The 24,734-nt window shown below is 53.3% G+C and overlaps 1 protein-coding gene and 1 long non-coding RNA gene across 15 annotated transcripts in view; one reads left to right on the plus strand and one right to left on the minus strand.

Annotated features, from left to right (window-relative positions):
- Morn1 (MORN repeat containing 1) overlaps positions 1-24,734 on the plus strand; it is a 57,915-nt gene that overhangs the window by 29,704 nt on the left and 3,477 nt on the right. For 8 of the 12 annotated variants that reach the window (XR_015619582.1, XR_015619584.1, XM_087548534.1 and 5 more), the window contains 2 exon segments: positions 11,596-11,729; positions 11,832-11,914. Coding sequence is in view for 8 of the 12 variants with exons in the window: in XM_087548534.1 (XP_087404660.1) it covers positions 11,596-11,729; positions 11,832-11,914 (217 nt within the window). In the remaining 4 variants the exon portion in view is untranslated. 12 annotated transcript variants of the gene reach the window in all.
- Positions 701-24,734, minus strand: LOC108351067 (uncharacterized). 3 transcript variants are annotated; one of them, XR_015621383.1, is made up of 5 exons: positions 24,441-24,678; positions 8,294-8,471; positions 7,508-7,656; positions 2,192-2,351; positions 701-1,130 (listed from the first exon to the last, which is right to left on the minus strand). It is a non-coding gene; the product is annotated as an uncharacterized LOC108351067 (long non-coding RNA). The 3 variants fall into 3 exon arrangements; XR_015621384.1 differs by lacking the exon at positions 8,294-8,471 and having other exon boundaries at positions 24,441-24,734; XR_015621382.1 differs by lacking the exons at positions 8,294-8,471; positions 24,441-24,678 and having other exon boundaries at positions 7,508-8,121.

Consider the following 24,734-nt stretch of genomic DNA (forward strand, 5'->3'; position numbering starts at 1 on the left):
GGAGGAGGAGGAAGAGGGGGGAGGAGGGGGGAAGGAGACTGTGGGTGAAATATAGAGCACACATGAGTCAGACCTGAAATTAAAGCAGAGCAGGAGGCAGCACACACTTTAAAGCAATTATCAGTGTTTCAACGTGTTCCCAAAGCCCGAGGCCAACAGCCATTGGTAGAGGGAGTCCCATCTCCCAAGGTAGAAACAGACCTGCCCCTCTGCAGACAAGTGGCTCCCCTAACCTACCCTCAATTCCTCTGGCTTGCATGTGACACAATGGCCTAGTGAGAGGGAACTAGGCACCACTGGCAGGAGGGGCCTCAGGAGGCATTGTCCCTGAGTGGAGGCTACTGATCCCCCAAATAGCCTGCCACCCACAGCAGACTAGAGTCAGACCAGCCCCTCCACCCCCACATGTAGGTAGACTTCTTGAGGTTTGCTAAGAAGCACCAGCCACCAGCCCATTGAGGCCACTCTAGATGCTGCGCCTCCCCCGGGCCATCCCTGGCCTTGGCCTACTGTGCCTCCAACTGGGACTCAGGGTCTCTGGCTTCCTTGGTCTGGGATTCCAGACAATTCATGAAACAAACCCTCTGAAAACTTGTGTTTCCACTTTCACAAATAATCAAACGAAGAGAGACAATACACTCTGTGCCGGGAGCCCGAATGTCAGTAATAGGTAATTGCAAAATGTGGTATTTCATTATTCTGTTGGTATGAAATATTTCAGTTGTTTTAATTGTTTTTAAGTTTCCAGTAGACTATTTGCATTTCGATGAGCAGAACCGACAATTCCTAGGCATGGATTATTGCCAGATATTGCAAGTCCTATTTTGGATAAATTACAGCACCCAGATTTTAGCAACAAAGCACATTGATTTTATATTCAAAGGGCTTTTTATATTTAGTCTCTTAACCTTTTGTAATTCCCACCCACAGCTTGAAGCGCAGAGCCCTTTGTGTTCCTTGTTCTCGGTGGGGCGTCTGCCGCGCCCCGCAATTTGGGCCCATTGACTCATGAGGCAGGTGCGGGTGATTGCGCGTGGACGCTGTGGGTGCCGGCTGCTGACTGCAGAATGGATGAGGTGGGCTCTGGGCCCTGTGGCTCAGACAATCCCTTGCAGATTAGCTTTGGGAACCTAGAAGAGCCAAGGCAGTAAGAGAAGGTCAGATTTCTTCTCTCTCTCTCTCTCTCTCTCTCTCTCTCTCTCTCTCTCTCTCTCTCTCTCTCATATGCATAAACCATCCTGCTGCACGTTTCCAGTTGGTCTGCATGTTCTCTCTTTTCCATGTGTTGGATAAATGACTTTGAGTAGTCATTGAATTTGATCTATGAAGAATCAACTGTTACTGTACGACAATTTTAAGAACCAAGGTGCCCTTTGCTGCTAATTCAGTCTTGCCAGTAAAGTGGCGGAATGTTTAGCAGAGAATTTCTGGAAATTTTCATCACCTCACCGGGTGATACTACATTTTAATATTAATTGTCTGTGGTTAATTACGGCAGAATAGCCCGGGAGAGCCATAATTCTAAAGTGAAATTTGTACTATAAATTCTTTTGTAACAAATTATTATATAGAGAGGGAAAATCCCAGAAAAATATAGCATGAAGAGACGTATTGCTTCCCATACCAAGGCAGCGATGAGAGTGGAAGTTTGCTCAGATGTCAGTCTATGCAGATATACAAAGGGCTTGTGCAGTGTGTGGGGTCCCCACATGTTAACCGTGAGCAAACTCAGCCTGCAGTTTGCCATGTCCCTTTAGCATTACTGAATTCTGTTTTTTCTCTTGAGTAAAGTTGAATCTCTCGCTCACTGCTTCCCTCCCCTAGGGCTTCTTAATTCTGACAGGTTCTCTCTTTTCACATATAAAAAAAAAGGTTTAATTTTATTTTTGTTTTTATTTACGGGAGGAAGACATGTCCGTGCCATGGCATGTATATGGAAGTCAGAGCCCAATCATCCCGAGTCGGTTCTCTCCTTGCACTCTATAGTTCCCGGTTTATCAAACTCAGGTCAGGCTTAGCAGCAAGCCTCTCTACCTGCTGAGCTATCTCACCAGCCCCTGAGCTCTTGTTGTTTGTCTGGTGTTTTGTTTTTTTTTTGTTTTTTTTTTTTTGGTGTTGTTGTTGTTTTGTTTTCTCTTTTCCTGTCCTAAGCGAATATAAAAATTATTAAGTCTTAGGAATGAGGACGTACCTGGGGCCCATGTGAGCATGAAAGACGGAGCTTAAGTGGCATGAAGAAGGCTCACTCCATGGAGTGGTCTGAGTTGGAGATTGGAGGAGGCTCTTCGAGGACCATGGTGGTTAGAGTCAGGACAGCAGAGTAGCTCCAGGGAGCCCCTGCCTTGACAGCCCTGAGGCAAGAGGTCAGATAAGGAAAATGAGTCCTCAGAAGCCCAAGGGCATTTGAGCTCAGCACCTGTGTTATAGGCAAATGTAAACCTGATGCAGATGTGGACCTGTGCACCTCTGTGCACACAGCTGGGCCTGTGAGCAGCCCCCACCGCCAGCAGCAGAGAGAGCAGGCACACACAGCACCTGGGGCTACTGGTTCACACTGCCTTCATAAGAACCTGAGTGTAGAGGTGAAGCCCCTCAGCTGATGGGAGGCAGTAAGAGTGTCTGCCAGAGGTGGGCGCTCCAGCCACATGGGGCAGGCACTGCAGGCCAGCCTCAGACAACTGGGCATTTAAATGAGGGGTGACCCTGAGTCAGAGGCCACTGAGTACTGTGTGCCTGAATCTCGAAGAAACATGTCTCGGACATCATGTACGGCTAACACCATGTGACATTTTATGTGGCCTTGAAGCCCCATAAAACCCTGCCAGAGTCCAAGGGGAAGAGATGGTGCCCAGTGGAGCCTGGAAGCCCTCACGAAGCCCCAGAGTGGACCCGTAGAATTTCACAGAGTGTCTGTTCCCCCAGGCAAACTCGCAGTCTGCTTCTAACTAGAGTAGGACCTGTGACAAACGGAGAGACTCTCCCTAGAGCGCGTAACCTGGAACTTCCTTAAGTCCCAGGGTCCCAGCGGTCAGGAAAAGGCCACGGTCTGGCCTTGAGCTCCTGTCATGGACGGGTGCTTGTGAGTTGCAGTAGAAGAGAGACTGGCTGGGAGGAAAGCCTTAGGCTAACTGCAGACCTGATATCTGCTGTGTCTACAGCTGTCTGCAGAATTGAGACATTTTATCTGATGGACTTTTCCTGTACTAGGGATGGAAGCCAGGGCCTTGCAAATACCAGCACACAAATACCACTGAGCCACACCCCTAGTTCCCCAAGGGCTTTTATGACTAAAGAAAGAAAAGGCCTTCCTCCCCTCCTACCTGCAGTTTCCTAAGAGAGTTCAAAGTTGCTGGACAGGTTTGAGCAGCACCTTGGTGTCAAGATGGAGCCTGCAGCCCTTGCAGCCCTTTGCCCATCCTCCCAAGCACGAGAACCCCACTGGCCTCTGTAGCTGTGGTCCACAGTGGGTTTGCCCTGGCAGAAACCATTCCGGAGCAGAGAGAGAGAGTGGACCTTTGTAGAGGTAGCAGGGACTCCATGGGAACACTAGCTCCCGACCACCCCAGGCCTTAAGGTCTCAGGCCTGCTGTCTCAGGTGATCCTTGGGGCTGAGGTCACCCTCTCCTGTGACTCTGGGCCATTCTAAAGGCCTCCCACCAGACAGGTAGCAAGGTTGCTTGCATCCTGATCAGCCTTGAGGACAGTTTTGTTGTTTCATTTTGGTTTTTTTGTTTGTTTGTTTTTTAAACAGGGTCTAGGAGCCAGATGGTAGTGGTGCACGCCTTTAATCCCAGCACTCAGTAGCAGAGGCAGGTGGGACTCTGAGTTCGAAGCCACTCTGGTCTACAGAGCGAGTTCCAGGCCAGGCAGAGCTACACAGAGAAATCCTGTCTCAAAAATCCAAGCCCAAACAAAACAAAACAGAGTCTGCAAAGTCCTGGCTGTCCTGAACTCACTTGTGTAGACCAGGCTGGCCTAAAACCCACAAGAGATTCCCCTGCTTCAGCCTCCTAGGCTGTATGCTATCACACCGTGTTCAGGAGCAGCGGTGAGGGAAGTGAGAGAGAAGCCAGGTCAGCCACCAACAGCAGCCGCAACACAACCTATCCGCCTCCCTTGCTGGCTACTTCCCTGTACCCAGGCTACTCCCCTGTACCCAGGCTACTCCCCTGTACCCAGGCTACTCCCCTGTACCCAGGCTACTCCCCTGTACCCAGGCCCCCTTGCCCCCTTGTCAGCTAGCCTTTCTTTTTTTTTTTTTTTAAGATTTATTTATTTATTTCATGTATGTGAGTACACCGTCACTGACTTCAGACATGCCCTTTTACAGATGGTTGTGAGCCACCACGTGGTTGCTGGGAATTGAACTCAGGACCTTTGGAAGAGCAGTCACTGCTCTTAACCGCTGAACCATCTCTCCAGCCCCCCAACTAGCCTTTCTACCTGCTCCGTGAGTGCTGGCATGAGGTTGGCCGGAGTAGGAATCCCAGCTTCTGCTGGTTGACTGGGCCCTAATCTTGAGGACTGTACACATCCATCCTGCCTAGGGGCATAAGGGTCTCCTACTCCAGGCTACAGCCACTTAGGTCGGGCAGAGTTTCAGGAGAGCTAAGGGCTCGGTGGACACACAAACTTGTATCTGGACCGGCTTTGCCGTGTGCTTTTCTGCTCTTGCTCCCCAACTGTCCAGCAGCCGCCACTTCTGAGCAGAGCTACCTACAGATGAAATGCGACCAGGAACCCCACATAAGCAGGCACCTGGGAACCCCATAGTAGCTCCTCCTGGCCTGGGGCCCTTCCAGCATCCCCACAGGGCCTGCTGCTGTCCTAGTGGCCCAGCCTTGCTGTTTGGCTGTATACAAACAGCTTGGCTGGGGAGAGCCTCCCGAAGGCGAGGAGTGGGCGGGGGTGTCAGAAACAGATTCAGAAGGAACCTTGAATTAGCCCAAGTCTTGGAAGCTTGCCAGCAGTAGCATGCTGGCTTCCCTGTTCCAAGGCAGTTCTGACATGGAGCTCCAGAGGCAGGCATGGAGCAGCCGCGTGCCTGAGGCTGTGAGTTTCACAAAGGAGTTTCCAACCCGCTTAGGCGTGGCACAGAGCGTGGGCTCTTCAGGAAAAAAAAAAAAGTCACATGGGCAGGCAGAGGCTCATGCCTTTTACCTCAGCACTTGGGAGGCTGAAATAGTACTGCCGTGAGTTCAAGGCTGGCTGGGGCTCCATAGCTCTAGACCAGCCTGAGCTATATAATGAAACCCCAAGCAGAAATGTCACTCCACTGTTCACACTCTGGATCCCGAGGCAAGCTCTGGTAAAACATTCAGAGTGGGGAAAAGGGGCCGTGACTTCAGATAAGTTCCACTCTCTGTGTTTCAGGAAAGCAGGGAAGATTACACTGGGCCCCTCCTGGCAATTGAGTGTGGGGTGCAGTAAGGATGATGCGCTTTGCATAGCCACAGCACCTCCTGGTTCTCGTGGCTCTACGGAGCAGCCATGATGTTGCCTGGGGCCCCAGCGCCACCACTGACCACCAAGAGCCTGGCTCAGAAAACAGATAGAGGGCAGCAGACACCATTGTCACCAGGCTACAGGCCTGGTCCTGGTACCAGGTGGTCCTGGTACCACCATGTCCAGGGTTCTAGAGATCAACATTTGTTCTGTTGTTTGTTTTTTTAATTTTAGTTTTTGCCAGGCTCCTGTAGCCTGGACTGGCTGGCTTCGTGTTATGCAGTCAGGGACAACCCTAAACTTCTGATCCTCCTACCTGCACTTCCAAGAGCTGTGATCACAGGGGTGTACCCCCATGCCCAGTCCGAAGTTTTTGATAAAAGAATAAATCAAAACTGTCTGGAGGGATAGCTCAGCAGTTCAGAGCCACAGCTGCTTCCCAGTGGACCCAGGTTCAACACCCAGCACCCACAGGGCAGCCCACAACTATCTCTGACTCTACTTCCAAGGAATTGGATGCCCTCTCCTGCCCCCCTCAAGCACCAGACATGCACAGGGTGCACAGACATGCAGGAAGGCAAACAGCACAACCCACACAATAATAAAGTGTCAGAAAGGAAAAGAAACACCAAAAACTGGCGGGTTGGGAGAGGGAGCAGGGCAGGGATGAAGCCAGAGACTGGCCTGTATTTTCTTTCACCATAAACATCCATTTACACAGCTGATTCTCCGTCTAGGCCCTGACCCCAGGTCAAAAGGTATAGCCTCAAGAGGGGCCACGTGGCATGTGGACATGGACACTGGTCCTCCATAACTGAGACAGTTCCACCTTAGTGACCAGGCAGATGACCTGTAGTAGTTACCTGCAGGTCGCTATGGCACAGTGTCCAGCACAGGCAACTCAGAGGAACACGAGTTTATTTTGGTTGATGGTTTTCAGGGTTTCCATCCATGGCCACTTGGTATCGTGCACTTAGGCAAAATGTCCCATCAGCAGAAACGTGCTGGAAGAGAGTGGTCTTCACACTGGCGGCAGGTGGGGCCAGAGGCTTTTATACACAGCTTTTGGGTGTGCATTGGGAACCCAAACCCAGGTCCTCAGGCTTCTTCAGTAAGTACTTTACCCACTGAGCCAGCTCACCCGCCTCCCTCTTCACTTTTTGGTGGACAGAAACCACTGAGAGTAGATCAGAGGCCGGATATAACCTGCACATCTACACATCTATACTCCAGTGACCTGAGATAACCTTCACATCTATGCCCCAGTGACCTGATTCCCTTCAGAGTTTTCTCAGCTTCCCAAAACAGTGCCACCAGCTGGAGACCAAGAACTGAGCACAGGAGGCTATGAAAGACATTTCAAACCATTCCTGAACCCAAAAGGAAGCAAGTGCAGCCCATAGGGCAGGTCACCCATAGAGCAGTGGGGTACTTGGACCTGTGTGCCTGGGCCTGATCCCCCCACTCACAAAGGGAGCAGTGGGTGATCCATGGTGTGTGCAAGCTGTGTGAGAAGTGCTTAGTCAGGCTCTGGTCCTGGAAGCCTCGGGGGTGCTCCCCGTGATTGCTGGCTTAGCAATGGAAGCTAAGGAATCTGAGAGCTGGAGGGTTGCATGCTGGGGAGACCCGTGCCGAGACTGGATAGAAATCAGGCACTGTTGCCCATAGCTGTAGGGGCGGAACCTCTGGTGGGGGGTGAGGTGGTGGCAGACCCTCCAGGTTCACTCCAGCCACAGCAGGGCCAAAAGAACAGGAGCAACCCTGGAGGACCAGGGTACCCATACTGAAGCACAGACACCCTCACCTGGACACCTGGGTAGTTGTCAAAAACCAGGCTGCCTGCCTGGCCCTTGCAGCATGCAGAACTCCCCTAGGTGTCCTTTCAATGGGAACCTGGCCGCTAACTTATCCAGGCCCTGAGCTGCTTTGTTCCTTGGCTAATGGAAAGCACACGAAGACTAATGCTCTGTGTCTGGTCACCTCCAGGTGAATCCACTCCATCCCCTCAGGGCTAGTAACATTTGAGTTTTTGAATTCACTTAAACAAAGAAAATATTCCAACCTCCGGTTTGCGCTCCTCCTGGCGAGTCCCGGGCCCAGGGCAGCTGTTTCACGGTGAGGCCTGTCCTCTCAGTCCTGTTTATTCCTGCAGTTTCTCAGCCTCCTGACTCCGTGTCCTACACAGGTGATTAGGGAGTCTAATTGGTTTGCCTGTAAAAAAGATAATTAATTGGTATTTCCTTCACGGAGAGGTCAGGTTGCCCGCTCTGATCCCTAGCAGAGCCTCTCCCCCACTCCAGAGCCCCCTCCCTGGCGGTGACCAAGCAACCTTTATCTTGCTGATAAAGACATAATTGCCACCAGCACTGGCAGGCCTTAGGGTGGGTTCCCAGAGATTAAGAATCCCATCTCTGGGCCCCTTGATTGGGAGAGGTAGCAGATGTAGCTCCCGGGCAGGAGAGCCTCCAAAACGTAGCAGAAAGATCCTCTGCAGAGCACTTTGTAGCTAACAGGTACAAAGTATCTGCTGCAAAGCCCTTGCCCAAGAACTGGTGAAAGTGAGAACCCAACCCCCGCTTCCCACCCCCACAGTCAAGGGTGGTTCCCCGCTGCAGGGATGGGATGGAGTAATGAGCAGTGTTAGAATACCTCTTCCTGGTGTCTCCTCAGCACTGCAAGTGACTGACTCCCTCCCCCCACCCGCCCACCCCCAGCAGCTGTCCGTGGCTAGAAGGCAGACACTCCTATTGTTGACAGCACCCGGCCCCTATCTGATAGCAGCTCTCTGTGGCTTATCGCTCCTCTGCAGTAAGATCTTAAGCCTTTAGGAGGCTTTTATCTCTCTTACGGTTCTGCCTGATAGGACCACGTCTGCAGACAGGCTGGACACAGGTGAAGTGGCTGCCCCGAGGTGAACTGAGCAAACCAAGGAGAGATTCCCGGCAGCAGGCGCAAAACTGTTCAGGACATCCCCAGGTGTTACCTGCAACAGTCCATGTAGCATGATGGGAAGGGAACAGTGAGCCCTGGGGACACAAGAAGTGGTGAGAGAGCCTCTAGGGCTATCTGAAGAATGGGTAGCCTCAGGGTGCAGAAGGTTAGAGGATGGGGGAGGAAGTTGCCCTCTGGCACCCCGGCAGAGCTGAGGGCACCAGACAGTTGGAGGATGAAACCCAGTCTGTGTCCTCTGCCAGAGCTTGACTTGTACCCCACAGGACGTACCCCACAGGACAGACAAAGCCCTTGGAAGCTCAGGGCAACCACCTTAGCGTCCCAACAGAGGTCTGAACCAGTCTTATGCTGGGGTGGGGGTGGGGTGTGAGAAATGAGTTACATGGCAGACTGGGGACAGAGAGCCCAGGCAGGATCATCACAGCCAGGGCTTAAACATGGTGCTGGAGTCACCTGGGGAGCAGAATATCGAGAAGAGTGGGGACATGGGGCCGGAGAAAGGTTGTTTGTCTGTCAAAGGGGGGGACTGGAGTTATGTCTGGGGGCCCAAGTGCTTGTGGCTGCACCACATGGATATCCCAGGACAGTGCGTGGCTACTGCAGGAAGCTGTGTATCTCTTCTCCCCGGAGTCAGGAGTTGGGACACTCACCTACCTCCACGAGAAGTGAGAGGGTCTGCTCAGAACAGAGGTCAGCTTAAGTGAGGGGCACCCATATCAGGGCCTGGTGTGGTGTGGACCTGGGCAGTAGCCAGTGACAACAGGGTAGAACAGGTGACAGTTCCCCTGAAGCCTGGGTGCAGAGAGGCAGGTGACAGTCCCTCCCCAAGTCTGGGCGGAGAGGGTACTCACTCTTCTCATGAAACCTGGGTCTTCATCCGCCGTGGACAAGCCATGGGCAGAAGCACCCCTGTTCCTGGGTAGTGGAACTGTCAGTCAGCTTCACCTCACGTTTCTTTTTTTTTTTTTTTAAGATTTATTTGTAGCATTTATTATACAGAAGTACACTGTAGCTGTCTTCAGACACCAGAAGAGGGCATCAGATCTTATTACAGATGGATGGTTATGAGTCACCATGTGGTTGCTGGGATTTGAACTCAGGACGTCTGGAAGAGCAGTCAATGCTCTTAACCACTGAGCCATCTCTCCAGCCCTCACCTCATATTTCTAAGAGCAGTCAGCAAGGCCTCCATTTGGCAAGCCTTCCTCCGGGGGAACAACATACTTGTGGGTGCCTCTTGCCCCTTTCCTCGGCTGTGAGACTCCCCTCCCCTAAGAGCTCTGACCAGGAGGAACAGCTGAGGACCTTGTGTGGCTTATCTGGACACCATCCCTGCAGAGCCGAGGCCGGCTGAGTGAGCCGTCTGTTACACCCCAGGGATCAAAGAGGCAGAGGTGGGAAGCAAAGGCCTCTCTCACTTGCAACGACTGAGCATTGTGGCCAACCAGGCAGCCTCATTCTTGGGATAGGGAGAGGCCTGCCACATATCCGGATGGTCTCAAGTGCCAACCTTGTGTAGACTGAGAAGCTGGGCTTCCAGGTCCCCACCAATCCGTGTCATCTTCCCACGAAGCAACCCGTTTAGCATCAGTAATGTGAATGTCACGTTGTCATCATAGCTTCTGTTCACCTTGTCCGAACCTCTAGTTTCCAGCAACAACATGATAGCAGGGAGGTCATCAGATACAGCACAGATGTACCAGCCACAGTGACTTCTGGAGAAGTCCTTTAGCAGTGCGGCCTGAACCACCTAGCCCAAGGAGGCAGACCCTCACAGCCTTGGTCCAGATACATTCATCTGCCCGTCAAAGATCCTCACTGGGTCTGTAACCTACACCACTCCCTAGAATCAGTACATGGCCCATTAGAGCCTGATGTACTGTTAACGAGCAGACCTACAGTCAGTGTCCCCACAGGGCCACCCAGCGGTCACCCTAACTGGGCACAATCCTCTGAGATATGAGGACAGAGCTTGCATCTTAATGCAAAAGTTGTTCCTCCTTTTGTTTTCTTTGGTTTTGTTTTCTCCCGAGACCTGGTTCCTCTGTGTAACCCTGGCTGTCCTGGAACTCGCTCTGTGGGAGGTGGCAGAGCACAGTCCACATGGCCCTCCAGTGTGCAGAGAGCTGGAAACCATGTTGTCAGCATTGCGGTTCCCAGTCATTGCCCAGGACATCGGCAGTGCAAGGCACAGAGCTGCGGGGAAGGACATTAGCTAAGGAATGTCCTTGCATAAGAAAAAGGTTTTTATTAATGCGCCACAAAATTAATACACCTCTGAGAGAAGTAATTCTCCCACCTGCAATTCGGAGATATTTCAGAGGCCCAGCTCCTGCAAACCTGGACTCCGGGGAAGGGACATTAATGTCTCTGGCCCCAGGGCCCTGTCTAATACATAGATGAAAGATGCTCCCCCCACTCAGCCCATTCCCACCAAGGAGCCAGCCCGAGCATGAGCATGGGGGTCCTATCTGAAGACCCCTTTCTTTAAAGAGACATTGTTCTGGAGCATCTCAGCACCCCTAATGATGCCGACCCAAACTGTATCCCCTCTTCCAGGATCCCCACCTAGGAACTGCCCTCTGCTCTGCCCTTGTTTTCCTGCCTTTGCTGTGTAAGACTTTCATGAAACACTCCCACTTCCCCCATAGCTCATAATCTGAGGCTCCTGCTCTAGCCAGAGCTCCCACCCCCATTACAACTTCTTGGCTCTCTGGCTCTTAGGGGGCTATGTCTCTTCCCCAATAAGGAACCCTCAGGAAAAGGGCCATTGGAAGGACCCTGTAGCTTGGTCCTACAAGAAGGTGGGCTTGTGGTATGCACATGTGTGTGGGAGGGACCACCTGGCCAGCCACTCTAACCTGGGCACACCACTGTGCTGCCCCACCCACACTGCCTGCTCTATAGCCCCCTTCCTGAGCTCCCTTCTACACACTGTCCTATCCACCTGCCCCGTCCATGCTTTTGATCCAAACTCCTCCTGTCTGCCCTACATGTCCACAGTTAGCTCACACTTCCCTGTCTACCCTCCTCTCAGACCAGCTCAGAGAAATAACCAGGACAAAGGTTCGTCCCCAGCAAGGCTCCATCCACTTCTTGTCCCCTGCCCACTCCCATGATGACAACGAACCTCTCCCTTTGCTCAGGGTTCACAGGGCCTCCCTTTGCTTTATTTTTCTGGTCAAACCTTCTCCCCAGCCAGGAGACATGAACCCTGCTGTTCTGCTGCCTATCAGCGAGTGGACCAAGGCTGTGCTGAGTTTGTGGACATTCACCTTGGAGCCCCTCCGCCTGGGATGCAGCCCTATCTGTTCCTGCCCAGCATGCTTGAGGTAGGCTCTGAGGCCATAGTGTGTGTGTGTTGGGGGGGGGTGTTCTGATTTACCATTACCACGCTCCTCTGAACCTTTTCTCTCCTCCTGCCTGACCCATAGAAGGCTGGCAACAGGCCTAAAGGTGACCGGAGTCCCCCGGAGGTGTTGTCCACTGCCCAGGAACCTCTAAGAGGCACCAACAGGTAAGATACGCACTAGCTGGGGTCTGCCACAGCCAAACCCTGGCCTTTGTCACACACGTGCCTTAGCCTGCCTCTCCAAGGGCGCCATGGTGAAGGGGTCTGCGAGATGATGGCCAGAAGGAGTTGTAGGGTGTCTAGGAAGACAGAGCACGTGCCCAGAGCCTGTCGCCAGAGAATGAGCCTCTGGATGAGCACAGCACCCATGTCTTTGAGTGGCTCACCCAGTAAAGGCCCATGGAGAGGAAGAGGCGTGCTACTGCCTTCTTACTGCAAACCCTACACCCCAGCACCAGGCGGAGCCCCACGAGGTCTGGTAGCAGGGCCAGGGAAAAGGCTACAGGCCCCTCAGAGGTAGATAGCAGCCAACAGTGGATACACAGGGAGACCATCCATGTTAGGTAGGGATCACTGGGGCAGGTGGGGCACTCATAGAATGGACATGTTTTCCCAACCTCCCAGGCCAGGGTACGCTGTGGGCACACCCAGTGAGACGCTGCAAAACCAGCCCTGGCTCACGGGAGAGGAAACTGAGGAATGAGGACTTACCCTTCAGTAGTGGCCCTCTTTTTTTTTTTTTTTTTTGGTTCTTTTTTTTTTCCGGAGCTGGGGACCGAACCCAGGGCCTTGCGCTTCCTAGGTAAGCGCTCTACCACTGAGCTAAATCCCCAGCCCCCAGTAGTGGCCCTCTTAAATCAGGTCTGGATTTCTGTCTGACAAGTCAGAGGGCTGCTTGTCACAGAGAGAGGTAAAGAGACAGCATGTCTGCTGACTCAGGAGGATGTGGCAGCCAGCTCCACCCCCAGTCTTCTAGCACCTATGAGCCATGGCACGGTAGGTACTTGTAGAACAGCCAGCACCCACATGCCAGGTGCTCCGATAGTGGAACATGTGGGGTGTGGGCCTTATTGGACATAATGGAGCAGGAGGTCCCAGCAGTTCTTGAGAGACTGGCCAGCAGGGCAGACAAGGGCCAGGGCAGCCATGGACTAGAGATAGCTTCTGCTATCTGTCGGTGCCTTTTAGAGGTTCCTGGGCAGTGGGCGACACCTCCGGGGGACTCCGGCCACCTTTAGGCCTCTGCCAGCCTTCTATGGGTCGGGCAGAAGGAGAGAAAAGGTTCAGAGGAGCATGGTAATGGTAAATCAGAACACTGCTCCTGAGACAGCCAGGAGAGAGCTTAAGAGATAGTCACTAGCCAGATCTCTCGGGAGTTTGTGGAAGCCTTTGTCCCCATGCCAGAGGGCAGGAGCCCAAGAGTGCCCTGGGAGCACTGCCTCAGTGTGGGGCTCGCATGAAATGCCCAGCGCAGGGCCAGAGCAGACTGACCCAACAGCAAGGGAACGAGAAGAGATGCGGTGGGGCTGGACGGCAGGGCCTGCGGCCTGCCAGAGCTGAGCTGCCTGCTGGCTCCTGCAGCTGGGTTGCTCATCGGTGACGCAGTGGGTGTAGGACGAGCCAGGAACTCTGGAGGCTGGCAAAGAGCTGGCGAACTGACAAGCCTTTGATGCCCCTTAAACGGCGGTACTGGGACAGAGCCTCATCCAGCAGGAGATGTGTCCCGTGCGGCTCTGAGTCAGGGTCTGTGAATCGACCACGGAGTGTGTTTGTACGACAGCCAAAGCTGATTTAAAAATACAACCAAGATCTGGCTAGAGCAGAGCTACCATGGGCCCAGCATTTCCTCCCCGAGAGGATGTGAGAGCGGACAGTGAGCACCAGGGTCATTGATGCCGGTCATCTCAAGGCCCAGGATGCTCCATCTGACCCCGTGGGGGTTCATCGCCAAGGCTGTCATGAACAGGTTTCTTCCTTCAACTGAAGGCTTTTGCTGCGTCCTCTAGAAAAGATGGCAGGTGGCAGTCCGCTTCCCACACCACTGTCCACTGAGGGACTCCAAGGTGTCTGCAGTTAAATGACCACAGAAATAAGATTCCAGGACCCCAAGGAGCGGCTGAGTCAGCGTGCAGACTCAAAATGGCCCACACGTTCAGCGTGCCTGTGACCCTGCTTTTGCTGCTTCCTGCGTTTCGGCCAGAAATCAGAGTGTTCCTGGCTACGGGCAGCCATCAGACTCCACCTCCCACCACTGAGATTAAGGTCATTCTCCTGGGAGCCTTGCCTCGAAACAGCTGGCCCCCTGTTTCCAGAACATAGAGACACCAGGGAGAACTTTAAAATTTTTTTCTTGTTTATTTTTTGAGATAGGAGCTGATGTAGCCCAGGCTAGCCGAAGGCTGCTGACGGTGGCCTTGGACTTCCAATCCCCCTGCCTCCCACTGCTAAGTGTTTAGGATTACAGGCCCATATTACCACACCTGGTTTATACAGTGCCGGGCATGGAACCCTGCGTTTGTGCATAGTAGGCAAGGAGTCTACCAACTGTGCTACACCCCAGAGAGGCAATGTGGCTAGGGCAGCGACTGTCACCTATGCACAAACCCTGTCCTCACGCAGCTCCCCAGCCTCCTCAGTGCCATGTTCTCAGGGCCATGAGGTCTTTTGTCTCTTCTGACTCGGCCACCCTCACCATGCAAATGCTGCCCTCCAGGAATGCCCACCTCAAGACATTGTCCAGGGCTTCTCAGTTCTGCCTCCCAGAACTGAGTGAGTGACCCTTTCCATAGGAAAGAATCTGGGAGCCTTGGGCAGGGTCTGTCCCCACTTTGTTCCGGGCACTTGTGGCAATCAAAGGGTTTTGTCACCTCCTGCTGCTGTTTGGGTATCAGATCCTTAAGTCCCTTAACCAAAAGACCTGACCCTCCAGGATTCTAGGACAGCTGTCTTCCAGAGGCATTGCCCAGCCCTGCAAACCAGGAGTGCTTCAGTGTCTTGGTTTGCACTTAAGATCCCAGAGCATCATGGGAGTGGACTTCTGGCCTGAACCCCTCACCTGGGCAGGGCATCCTTAAGAGGCTCAGGATGGGTAAGGGGAAGAGCGAAGGCCACTAGCAGCCACTCTGGATGCGGATCCTGGCTCTTGAGCCTTTGTTGGACCATAGAAGAAGGTTGGACTCTTGAGATCTGAGCTTGGAGTCATAAAAACTCAGACCTTTCTAACAAAAACCAGATCTGGAGTGCTTCCCCATCCCCAGCACTCAGAGAGGTCCAATTCAGGTGCTGCCCAGCCCCCAAGTCTTCTGTCACATTGGCACCATATCACCTCTGACCTCAGAGTGTGGATCATACAATACACTACTCAGACCTATCATGGGGCCCCAACCCCTCCGGGTTCTGCCTGTTGGCCTACTACTGCCCAGCTACTGGGAACACCTTGAGTATCTGTGACCCGGCATTTGCCACACTCTGTGCCAGACTCTTCTTACCACTCCCAACCACACAGAGACAAAGCCACTGAATCACAACTGTCCTGAGAACACCCTTGGTCTGGCTCTTCCGGAGGGCTCCAAGAGGGTCTAGCTGTGATCATTTGGGGCCCTAGCTTTCCAGTTGGTCTCTAGAGAGATAAGACCGCAAGTCTGTATACCCTGTCCCTGCCTAACCCAGCTGGACTGGCTGCCACACCTGGGTCATAGTTCATAACCTTCCTCTCTCCTGGCAAAGATGGGGTGGGGGGTTTGAGGCCAAGATGCCAAGGAGGGAACAATTTCAGTCAGCTCATGTAATCACGTAAGATCATTACAGCTTTCAGACACTACCACCGCGCACTACCTCAGCCTGTCAGGCATGAGGAGAGAAAAGCCCCTCACACTTAGTGGAAAATGATCAAACTGGAAGCCACTATGGCACCCTGGGAACCACTCTAGCCCGCCCCACCCCCCAGCATAGAAACATGGATCCCAGTGGCTCAACTGAGGGTATAAGCCAGCTGGTCAGGGCTCGTCGTACCTAGTGTATCAGTCAGTGCTGGACAGAAGTTATGGGGGGTAATGTGGCAGGGATGACGGATTGTAGCCTCTAGGTGTTTAGCAGAACACCCAAGAGGCTCACAGTTGAGGCTTATAGGTGGAGAACCTGAGAAGTTCAGATAGCTGCCATCCCACTAAGAGTGATCCTCTTGATGGCATCAGGGGTGGACCCAGGACAGGCTGGGACTGAATCTTTAAGGAAACACCAGTCCCTCAAACCACAGTCTCCTAGTTAGGGTTTCTGTTGCTGTGGTAAAACATCACGGCCCCAGGGAGGAAAGGGTTTATTCAGCTTACACTTCCATACCACGTCACTATTCATCACTGAAGGAAGTCAGGGCAGGAACCTGGAGGCAGGAGCTGATGCAGAGACCATGGAGGGGGGCTGCTGACTGGCTTGCTCATCTTGGATCACTCAGCCTGCTTTGTTTGCTTTGTTTGTTCTGTTCTTGTTTTGTTTTTCAAGGCAAGAGTTTCTCTGTGTATCCCTGGCTGACCCGGAACTCACTCAGTAGACCAGGCTAGCCACAAACCCAGAGATCTGCCTGCCTCTGCCTCCCAAGTGCTAGGGACTAATGGTGTATGCCACTGTGCCCGGGCTCAGTCTGCTTTCTTATCGAACCGAGGACCATCAGCTCAAGGATGGTACCACCCACAGTGAGCTGGGCCCTCCCCCGCCCCCCCACCCCCCCCATCACCAATTAAGAAAGTGACCTACAGCTGGGTCTTATGGAGGCTTCTTCTCAGGTGAGGTTCGATCCTCAGATGACTCTAGCTTGTGTCAAGCTGACATAAAACCAGCCAGCTTGTATCCATATCCCTTTGGCCTGCACAAAATACTCTACCTGGGCTTCTGGGGAGAGACTGGCCCTGGGCACCCGCTGGTGACTCTTGAGACCTGGGACAGTCTCACCGACTAGATTTGCCTGAGTCAGACTCAGCAGTCACTGCTGTCATCCGAAGGCTTCAGACAAAGGGAAGGGCGAGGAAGGAGCTCCCCTCTGCAGAGATGGAGAGTGACAGCCACGTAATTTCAGCACAGGGCAGGGGACCCAGGGGTCTGACTTACATAAGACAGCGCTCGCTCGGAGAGCCTGCTTACCTCTTACAACTCAGGCCTCCTTCTGGAACATCTCATCTGAATACAGAAATGCCCCTTTGTGCTCCCCCAAAACAAGCGCTTTGGTGGGGACGGGAGGCCTAAGATCTCAACAATAGCAAGCTTAGCGTGAGCAAGATCCTGTGGGCACAGGTTGGTACCTGCCTCTCTCCTCTGCCTCCAGCAGTCACAGTGCCTGTGGAAGCTCACCAGGCCTGTCACCTGTGTACATAGCAGTGAAGGAGACCAGCAAGTACAGAGCCTGGTCCCTGAGTGCAAGGAGCTCTTGGCCTCCAGACTCCACTGACGGTGATGTCACTGCTGAGTTTGGCGCTAGGCTTGGAAGGGCTGGATGACCAGGAGAAGTGGGGTCCTAGGTAGGGTTCCTGGGCTCTGGGAAAAGTAGGTTTTTCATGTTCTCAAAATCTGGTCTCTGCCTTAATACACAGACACCCAAAGCCAGGCCAACACTATTACGAAGAAGGAAAGGGATTGTGGGTGGGTGGGCACACCCAGCCCAGCACCAGGGTCATGCCGGCAGTAGAGGCACTTGCTGCAGGCTTTCCTGGGAGTGAGCATGTTTCCGTTCAGGGCCCCTTGCCGCATTCCTGCAGAGACATTCCAGGCATGTTCTGGGATTTCATGACATGACAAAGGACCCTGTCAGTCCCTGCACGATATGAAGTTGTGTCAGCTGCAAAGGATGGACTTGATTTAATAAGTGTGGCTGCGAATTTGTCCAGCCACACATGAGCATTCCGCAGAATAGGGAAAGGGCTCCGGTTACACTTCCCCCCAGAAACTCTAATTGCATGCCTTGTGATGGAAAGAATGCATCTGCCTGAGACTCCACCAGCGAGGGGGTTGAGACACACATCCAGTCGCTCAGTAACGTATAAGGGAAGTTGTGGCAGACGACCTTGGGGCTGACTGCACACTGGGTCTCTCACCCGCTCACCCAGTGCCCGACACATGCTGGGGACCGTCAGAGCCCCTCCTCCCTCCTCAGCACCAAGGGAAATGGTTCTAATTAAGACTTCCATGATTAGTCATTTAATCAGTCATTAGGCCAACACAGATGGAGTCAATTAATTTTTTTATATACTTGAAAAGATAGTTGATGACAGGCAGCCCTCTGAGCTGGCCGTAGGTGGCCACTGCGTACCTAACGCTGGACTCTTGTCCCCCTCGAGGAAGCAGCAAACACTCATGGTAGGGAGATGCTGGAATCCTAGGCTCCGACCTGCCCTGAACCTGGGGCTTCCGATGGTGCCACAGGCAAGGCTGCCTCCTGTCATAGCACAACAGCACCAGCACCTTTTGGGCAAGAGCCCACTGGCTCGGAGCCTGAGACAGTATGGTGCAGAGGTGGCACTGAGCCCTGGCCATACTCTAACACCCTAAGGCAGCCATGCATCCCACAGCCAACAGAGACAGAGCACACCCAGGCCCATAGCCCAACAGACACCCAGCCAGTGTATATGGGACTCAGTGAAGGAGTCCACCGGGCTGCTGGGTGGGGAGGAAACACAGAGAAGTGGTCTCATAGCTCCTTGCTGGCTCCCTTCAGTCCCTACTTCAGATCACCCGGCCTATTGATGCCTTAACACCACAGGCCTGGCTCACCCTGGGGCTTATTCTGAATACACTTTCGGGCACCTTGCTCCCCTCCCCTCCCCAAACAAGCCATGCTGGGGGAACTCCCGGGAAAATGCTTTCTAATGATCTCTACTAGACCCAGACACTCACGATGTGGTTGTGACAACACAGACACCCACTTGGTCCCTTCCCCAGCTCTTTGTGGCTCACCTGTGCCCTCCTACCTGGAGGCTGAGCACACCCCCCCCCTTCTGTCTGCAGGGTGTATGCTTCATGGCTGAGACAGAGCAATGGACCTCACCTTAGCCCTGAATTGAGGTCCCCATAGCATAGCTGCAGGGGACATGGGGGTGCCATGACCAGGTCCATCCCAGAAGGAAGAACACCAGAGATGAACTGGGCGTTCCTGTGTGGTGAGGCCCTTGTGTAGGCACCAGAGTGTAAGCACAAGGTGAGGTAGGAGTTACGTTGTGTGATCCTGAGGCTCTTGCTGCCTGGGCCCGTATGGCCCCTCTATCACCCAGCTGCCTACCTGACCAGTGGGCGTCTCACACTGCAGAAAGCCCCGAGGAAGCAAGGAGAGATGAAGGGATCCCCCGGTTCCTCCTTTCTTTAGGACATTCATCTTTTTTTTTTTTTCTTTTTTTCGGAGCTGGGGACCGAACCCAGGGCCTTGCGCTTGCTAGGCAAGCGCTCTACCGCTGAGCTAAATCCCCAACCCGACATTTATCTTTTTAAAGTGTGTGCGAGCATGCGTGTAAACGTGTGAAGTCGCTGGCACAGCCCAAAAGAGGGTGTCAGATCCTCTGGAGCTGGAGTTAGTCAATGGTTGAGAGGCACCTGACATGGATGCTGGGAACCAAAACTCTGGCCCTCTTTGAGAGCAGCAGGTGCATTTAACTGTTGGGCCATCTTTCCAGCTTCCGCTAAAAAGTTTTAAGGACTGAAAAATGAGCCGGGTCCTGTCCAAGGAGGAGTAACAAACTGAAGCAGGTGTGAGGGGTGAGCAGGAGCAGCTGGCCCTCGGATGTGCCTTCACCCTGGCTCCCCGAGCCCTAATCCCCCTGCACAGCAGGCTGTTTCCTGCTGGTGCTGGTGCTGGGATAACGACCCAGGCAGAATGAGACACAGGACAGCAACCTTAACCCCTCACATGCCACTGTCAGGGGCCTCCTTCCCAGCCAAACAGGTATCGCCCTCCAAATTAAGTGAACTGGGCTTCCCGCCCAGGACAGGGCGCAGGAGGGTGAAGTCATTAAGCCCTGTTCTATGGCCTGGGAAACATGCATAACCATCCATGGCTGTCCATCCATCCTTGGTCTGGGGCCTCACGGGAGTGGCTTGTGGCCAGCATTGCCTGTGTGCTGAGGTCTTGCCCTGGCCTGTGTCCAGGAGAAGGGATGTCACTGACCAAGCACTCAAACCTCCATCCCTCTCCTTAAGAACACAGTGACAGCAGCTTCGGCGTGTGTGTGTGTGTGTGTGTGTGTGTGTGTGTGTGTGTGACACACAACTCTAACTGATGGTTCTAATTTTGGAGCTTTGGTTTGGAGTCCAAGGGGGTTATAGAAGACCTGGGACTCATACCCACTGTAGCCTGGGCTGCACCTGCCTTTATACCATCGTGGCCTGTTAGTGTAGGCTGCATTCAACCGCCAAGGACCCTAGGACAGAAGCATCTACTCAGGCTCCTGGCCTTGACCTGGAGGTTCAGATGGGTTATTCAGAGACCTAGAACTTGTACCTTTCACCCCTGTGGGAACCTCTAGCCTGGAACCTCGGGCTCACTGGGCTCACTCCTTACTTCAGATCCCCTACCTAGGCCAGGCCAGGCTAGGCACAGGGAGGGTTGGCGGGTATCTGTTTTTATAAACTGGACTACCACATGCAAGCTGGGCAAGGCAAGACCCACTTTAGCACCCCAGAGCTCCTGCAGGGCTTGTGAAACCTGATCTGTAGCTAAGCCCACGAAAGCAGTGGGTAGAAAGGCATAGCCTCTGTGTCTGGGGCTCGGGCTGAAGCTCCGTCACCCATACCCCATTTTGCTGTTTCCACCTCTCTGTGAGATCTGACCATCAAGGCCCACTATACAAGGCCACGTCTCCTTAGCTCTCCAGTGAACCACAGAGCCAAACAATGCCCTTCACAAACACACCCTGGTACTGAGGCTGAAAGAGGCTGCAGGAAGCAGGAGTGTGTGTCCCTGCCAACCTGACAGTAGCTAGGACTGAGGACCTTCCTGAGCCCCTCCCCCGCCATGCACCTCAGGTTGCTGGGACTGGGGACAGTCGGGCACAGAGGAGGCTCTGTTGTGTGTCTAGTCAGTTTGAGACCAGCCTCCGGCCATGCCAACCTCCTGCCATGCCTCAGGCTGACAGCCTCCATGTGCCTCTGATGCCTGTGTTCTCCCGCAGAGCCCATGCGGTCTTGAAGGGAAAGACAGAGGCCTCCTGCCCAGACGAATAATACTTACTGGTCACCCTGCTCCATAGAGGGCCCATAGCTCCTAGATCTGTGACCTTCTGTAGCTTGGAACAGGCTTCTCCGAAGCTGGGCCTGTCTGGATGATGGTCGAATTCTGGGCAAGCATGAGCGTGCCCATTCAGTGACCTCTGGGGGTGGGGGGTGAGCATCAGAGCTTTTCTCTTTGCTGAGAAGCATCTGCCCTCAGACTTGTACCCTTGGACCATGTCAGGTGATGGGGCAGTGCCTGTGCTTGGACTTCACTGAGATCTGGCACCTGTCCCATCTGCTGGATTCTTAGAAGGTGAATTGGTAATCAGCTGGGCTCCCTCATCTGGTGTCCGGCTGTAGTGATGGGAACATATTTTTGCTTCCAGCAAAGACAGAATATGTGGGATTGGACCTGTCCTCTCAAAAATAAAGAAGCAGCAGTTAAAAATCAGAGAGAGACAGAGACAGAGACAGAGACAGAGGAGCACTGGTCAGTCAGGGAAGCATAGGGAGCCCTGAAGGGTGAAAACAAGAAGAGTCTCCGGGCTGCAGGGCTGGGCAGAGAATCCAGGCAAGTTTGGGAGCCTGCTGAGGGGAGGAGATGGAAGTAGGAGCCTGCGAAAAGGCAAAGGGTGAGAGAGCCCCATGGCTGGCCATGGCGGCACCCACCTTTTAATCCCAGCACAAGGGAGTCAGAGGCAGGCAGATCTCTGAGTCCGAGGCCAGCTTGTCCTACAGAGAGAGTTCCAAGACAGCCAGGACAGAGCCACTTGTGTACAGGGTGCAAACACCAGCTGGAGGCCTGGAAATACACAGGGTGCTGGCTGAACGTAGTTCAGAACGATTAACCTGAACTTAGACGACACCCAACAAGCCCAGAAAGCAAAACCAGGATGGAAGGCACCATCTTGAGGCAACGGACCATCAAGACCATTTCAGTGGACACAGAAGGGTCTCAATCTGTACTGGGTGTAGACCGGAAAGGGCTGAGGGGGTAGCTCAGCAAGGAGTAATAGCTTAGCACCCTGGAGGCCCAGGCTCTATCACCCAAGATCAGCAAGCAAGCAAGCAATACAGAGAAATACAGCCCACGAGTCCATCAAAACCAACGACGTGACGTGAGAGAGATGAGCCACTGAGGAGCACGGGGACAGCCGCAGCTGGACCCCGTGCTTACCAGGAGAGCTGAGCGGCAGGCAGAAACCCCAAGCCAAACTAGCAGGAGCCTGTGGAGCTCAGTCCAGTCAAGAACACGGACCAACATGTGTGAGCTGGGCCTGGATACCACACTCGCTCACAAGATAATCCAGAGGCTGGCAGGGATGAGGCAGACCCATTCGGAGCGAGGCCCTTCCTGAGGAATGGCTGTGCTGACCTGAAGGTGGTCTCCAAATCATTCCAGGAGCTGAGAGGTTGACGAAACAGGCAGAACACATGGGGAAGGGAAGGGGAGGGAACAGAAAAAAAACGCTAGGCTGAAATGATGGCCAAGTTTGTTTTGTTGGCCTACTTTTTAAATGTTTTTTTTTTTTTTTTTTTTTTTTTTGGTTCTTTTTTTCGGAGCTGGGGACCGAACCCAGGGCCTTGCGCTTCCTAGGTAAGCGCTCTACCACTGAGCTAAATCCCCAGCCCCTTGTTGGCCTACTTTTAAAACGTTTATATCATTTTTATATCTTATTTTGTACATCAATATGATTGTGAGACTGGGCACACACCACAGCCTGAGTGAGGAGGTCAAAGGACAAGTTTGAGGAGTCAGTCTTCTCTTTCATCATGGGGTCAAAGGGTCACCCCCACCACCAGCCTTGCTTCTTAAGAGATTCAGATTACCCAGGCTGGCTTTGAACTCCCAATCCTCCTGCCTCCACCTCACGAATGCTGAGATTCAAGCGTTCAAATCAGGGCAAACTTCTAAAAAAAAAAAAAAAAAACAAAAAACTTTCTAGTGGCAATAAAATTTCATACCACGGGTCCCAGTCCTAACACAGCAAGCATTCCTGAGGTCCCAGCGCTCAGCATTCCAGTCCGGGGTGGGCAACACAGACCTCACTTCAAAACAGACCACTGGAGACGTCGGCTCGGTCCGCAGTGTGCCAGCCTAGCACAGTCATAGGCTTAATGCTCAGCACCCCACAAACTGCCCATGCTGGTGTACACATGCAATCTCAGCAGCCTGGAGGTGGGAACCCAGGCAGTGGGCAGCCGGAACCCAGAACCATCCTTGGCTATACAACCAGTTCAAAGCCAACCTGTCTCAAAAAGAATGAGGGTAAAAATTTAGTGTGTGTGTGTGTGTGTGTGTGTGTGTGTGTACGTGTGTGTAATGAGAAAGAGAAGAAAAGGTCCTGTAGCATTCCAAGCTTACTCAAGGATACCAGCCCAGTTTGTGGGCCCCTCCCTGCCCAGTGCTGGCAACTGCCTCCTCAGCTGGGCTGCTAGAAATGTTTCTCAGATTCTCAGTTCCGATCCCCCTGCCGAGCCCCATGATGTGCATACCGTTCCTACCTGAAGCTCTCCCTCACACGGCTACCAGGCACCACAGAATGGCCTCCTTCTCTCAAACTATCTCTTGGGTCTCCTGGAGACCTGGCCTCAGGCCTGACCACATTGCCTCCCTCTACTGCCTAGTTAACCGCCAGCTCTGAGGGCCCCTTACTCCAGACGCCAGCTCCTGCCTGCCTCTGTCTGGCCTCCTCAAAGCCCTAGGGGTCTCTAAAAACTCTCAGAACTCTCAGGGTTCTTGTAACCCCCTTTATTTCTCTTAAAGCTGGCAGCCTGACAGGCTCTAGTTATTCCTGCTGCTAAATTATTTATCTCTTCCCCTTTAAGGTGACTCCTGGGGCCCAGCCGAAGCCCGTTTTCCCTACTTAAAATGAAGTCATTTAAAAATCTTTTGTCTTTAATTTTTTATCACCCAAACCAGGCATGTGGTCTTTTTAAGTTTGTCAAGGGATCAGAACCTGCTGATACTTAAGCCCCACCTGGACAGGGGCCCTTTGCACTGTCCCTAGCTCTGCACTGGCTGGAGGCCACCTTGAGCCTCTAGTGACAGGAAATCAGCTGTCCCAGATGGAGGGCCAGGGTCAGGGAGGAGGCCCAACGGCTGTAGTTTTGAGGCTCCTCCCTGTCCGTAGGGATCCATAGTTCAGCACGCAGCTCAGCCCGACCATCTGGGACTGGGGCCAGGTGTCTACACGGAGCCAGCACCCTCATCCCCCACCCCCAACCCCACTCCCCTCCCAGTCAGGAAACAGGAGAGGCTCTACAAACTTGATTCAGAGACCTAAACCCAGGATGTGCCAGAGGGCCCCATATTGCCACGTGTACTGGCCACATTCAGCGGGGCCTTGCCAGGTCCTCCTCAGATGACCCAACCCCGGGCAGCTGGTCCTTCTTCAGGGTGTGTCTCCAAAGCTGGACCAGCCCTCATTGGCTGTTTTCAAAGCCCAAGGGTGTGTGGGGCTCCGGCTTCAGTCTGAAGAATGTGTCAGACAGGGTTTGCACCTACCTTGGGAATCCCTCGGGGTTCTCGTGGATCCTGTGGGCAGCAATGAGGGTCCATCTTTCAGACACAGGAGCCAAAGGAGAGCGTCTGGATAGGAGTTCCAGAGTCAGGCCTTTCTCCTCAGTCCATCTTCATCGGTCCCTCTACTCCTCCCAGGCGACACTCATTGGAAGGCTCACATGGGTGCCTCATCCTCAAGTCACGTCTTGTGTGTGTGTGTGTATGTGCGCGTGCGTGTGTGCGCAAGTGTGTGTGAATCAAAGGACCTCCTTGGATGCTGTCCCCAGGAACATTACC

The sequence above is a fragment of the Rattus norvegicus genome, chromosome 5 (assembly GCF_021556685.1).
Source record: "Rattus norvegicus strain SHRSP/BbbUtx chromosome 5, alternate assembly SHRSP_T2T, whole genome shotgun sequence".
Classification (NCBI taxonomy): Eukaryota; Metazoa; Chordata; class Mammalia; order Rodentia; family Muridae; genus Rattus; species Rattus norvegicus.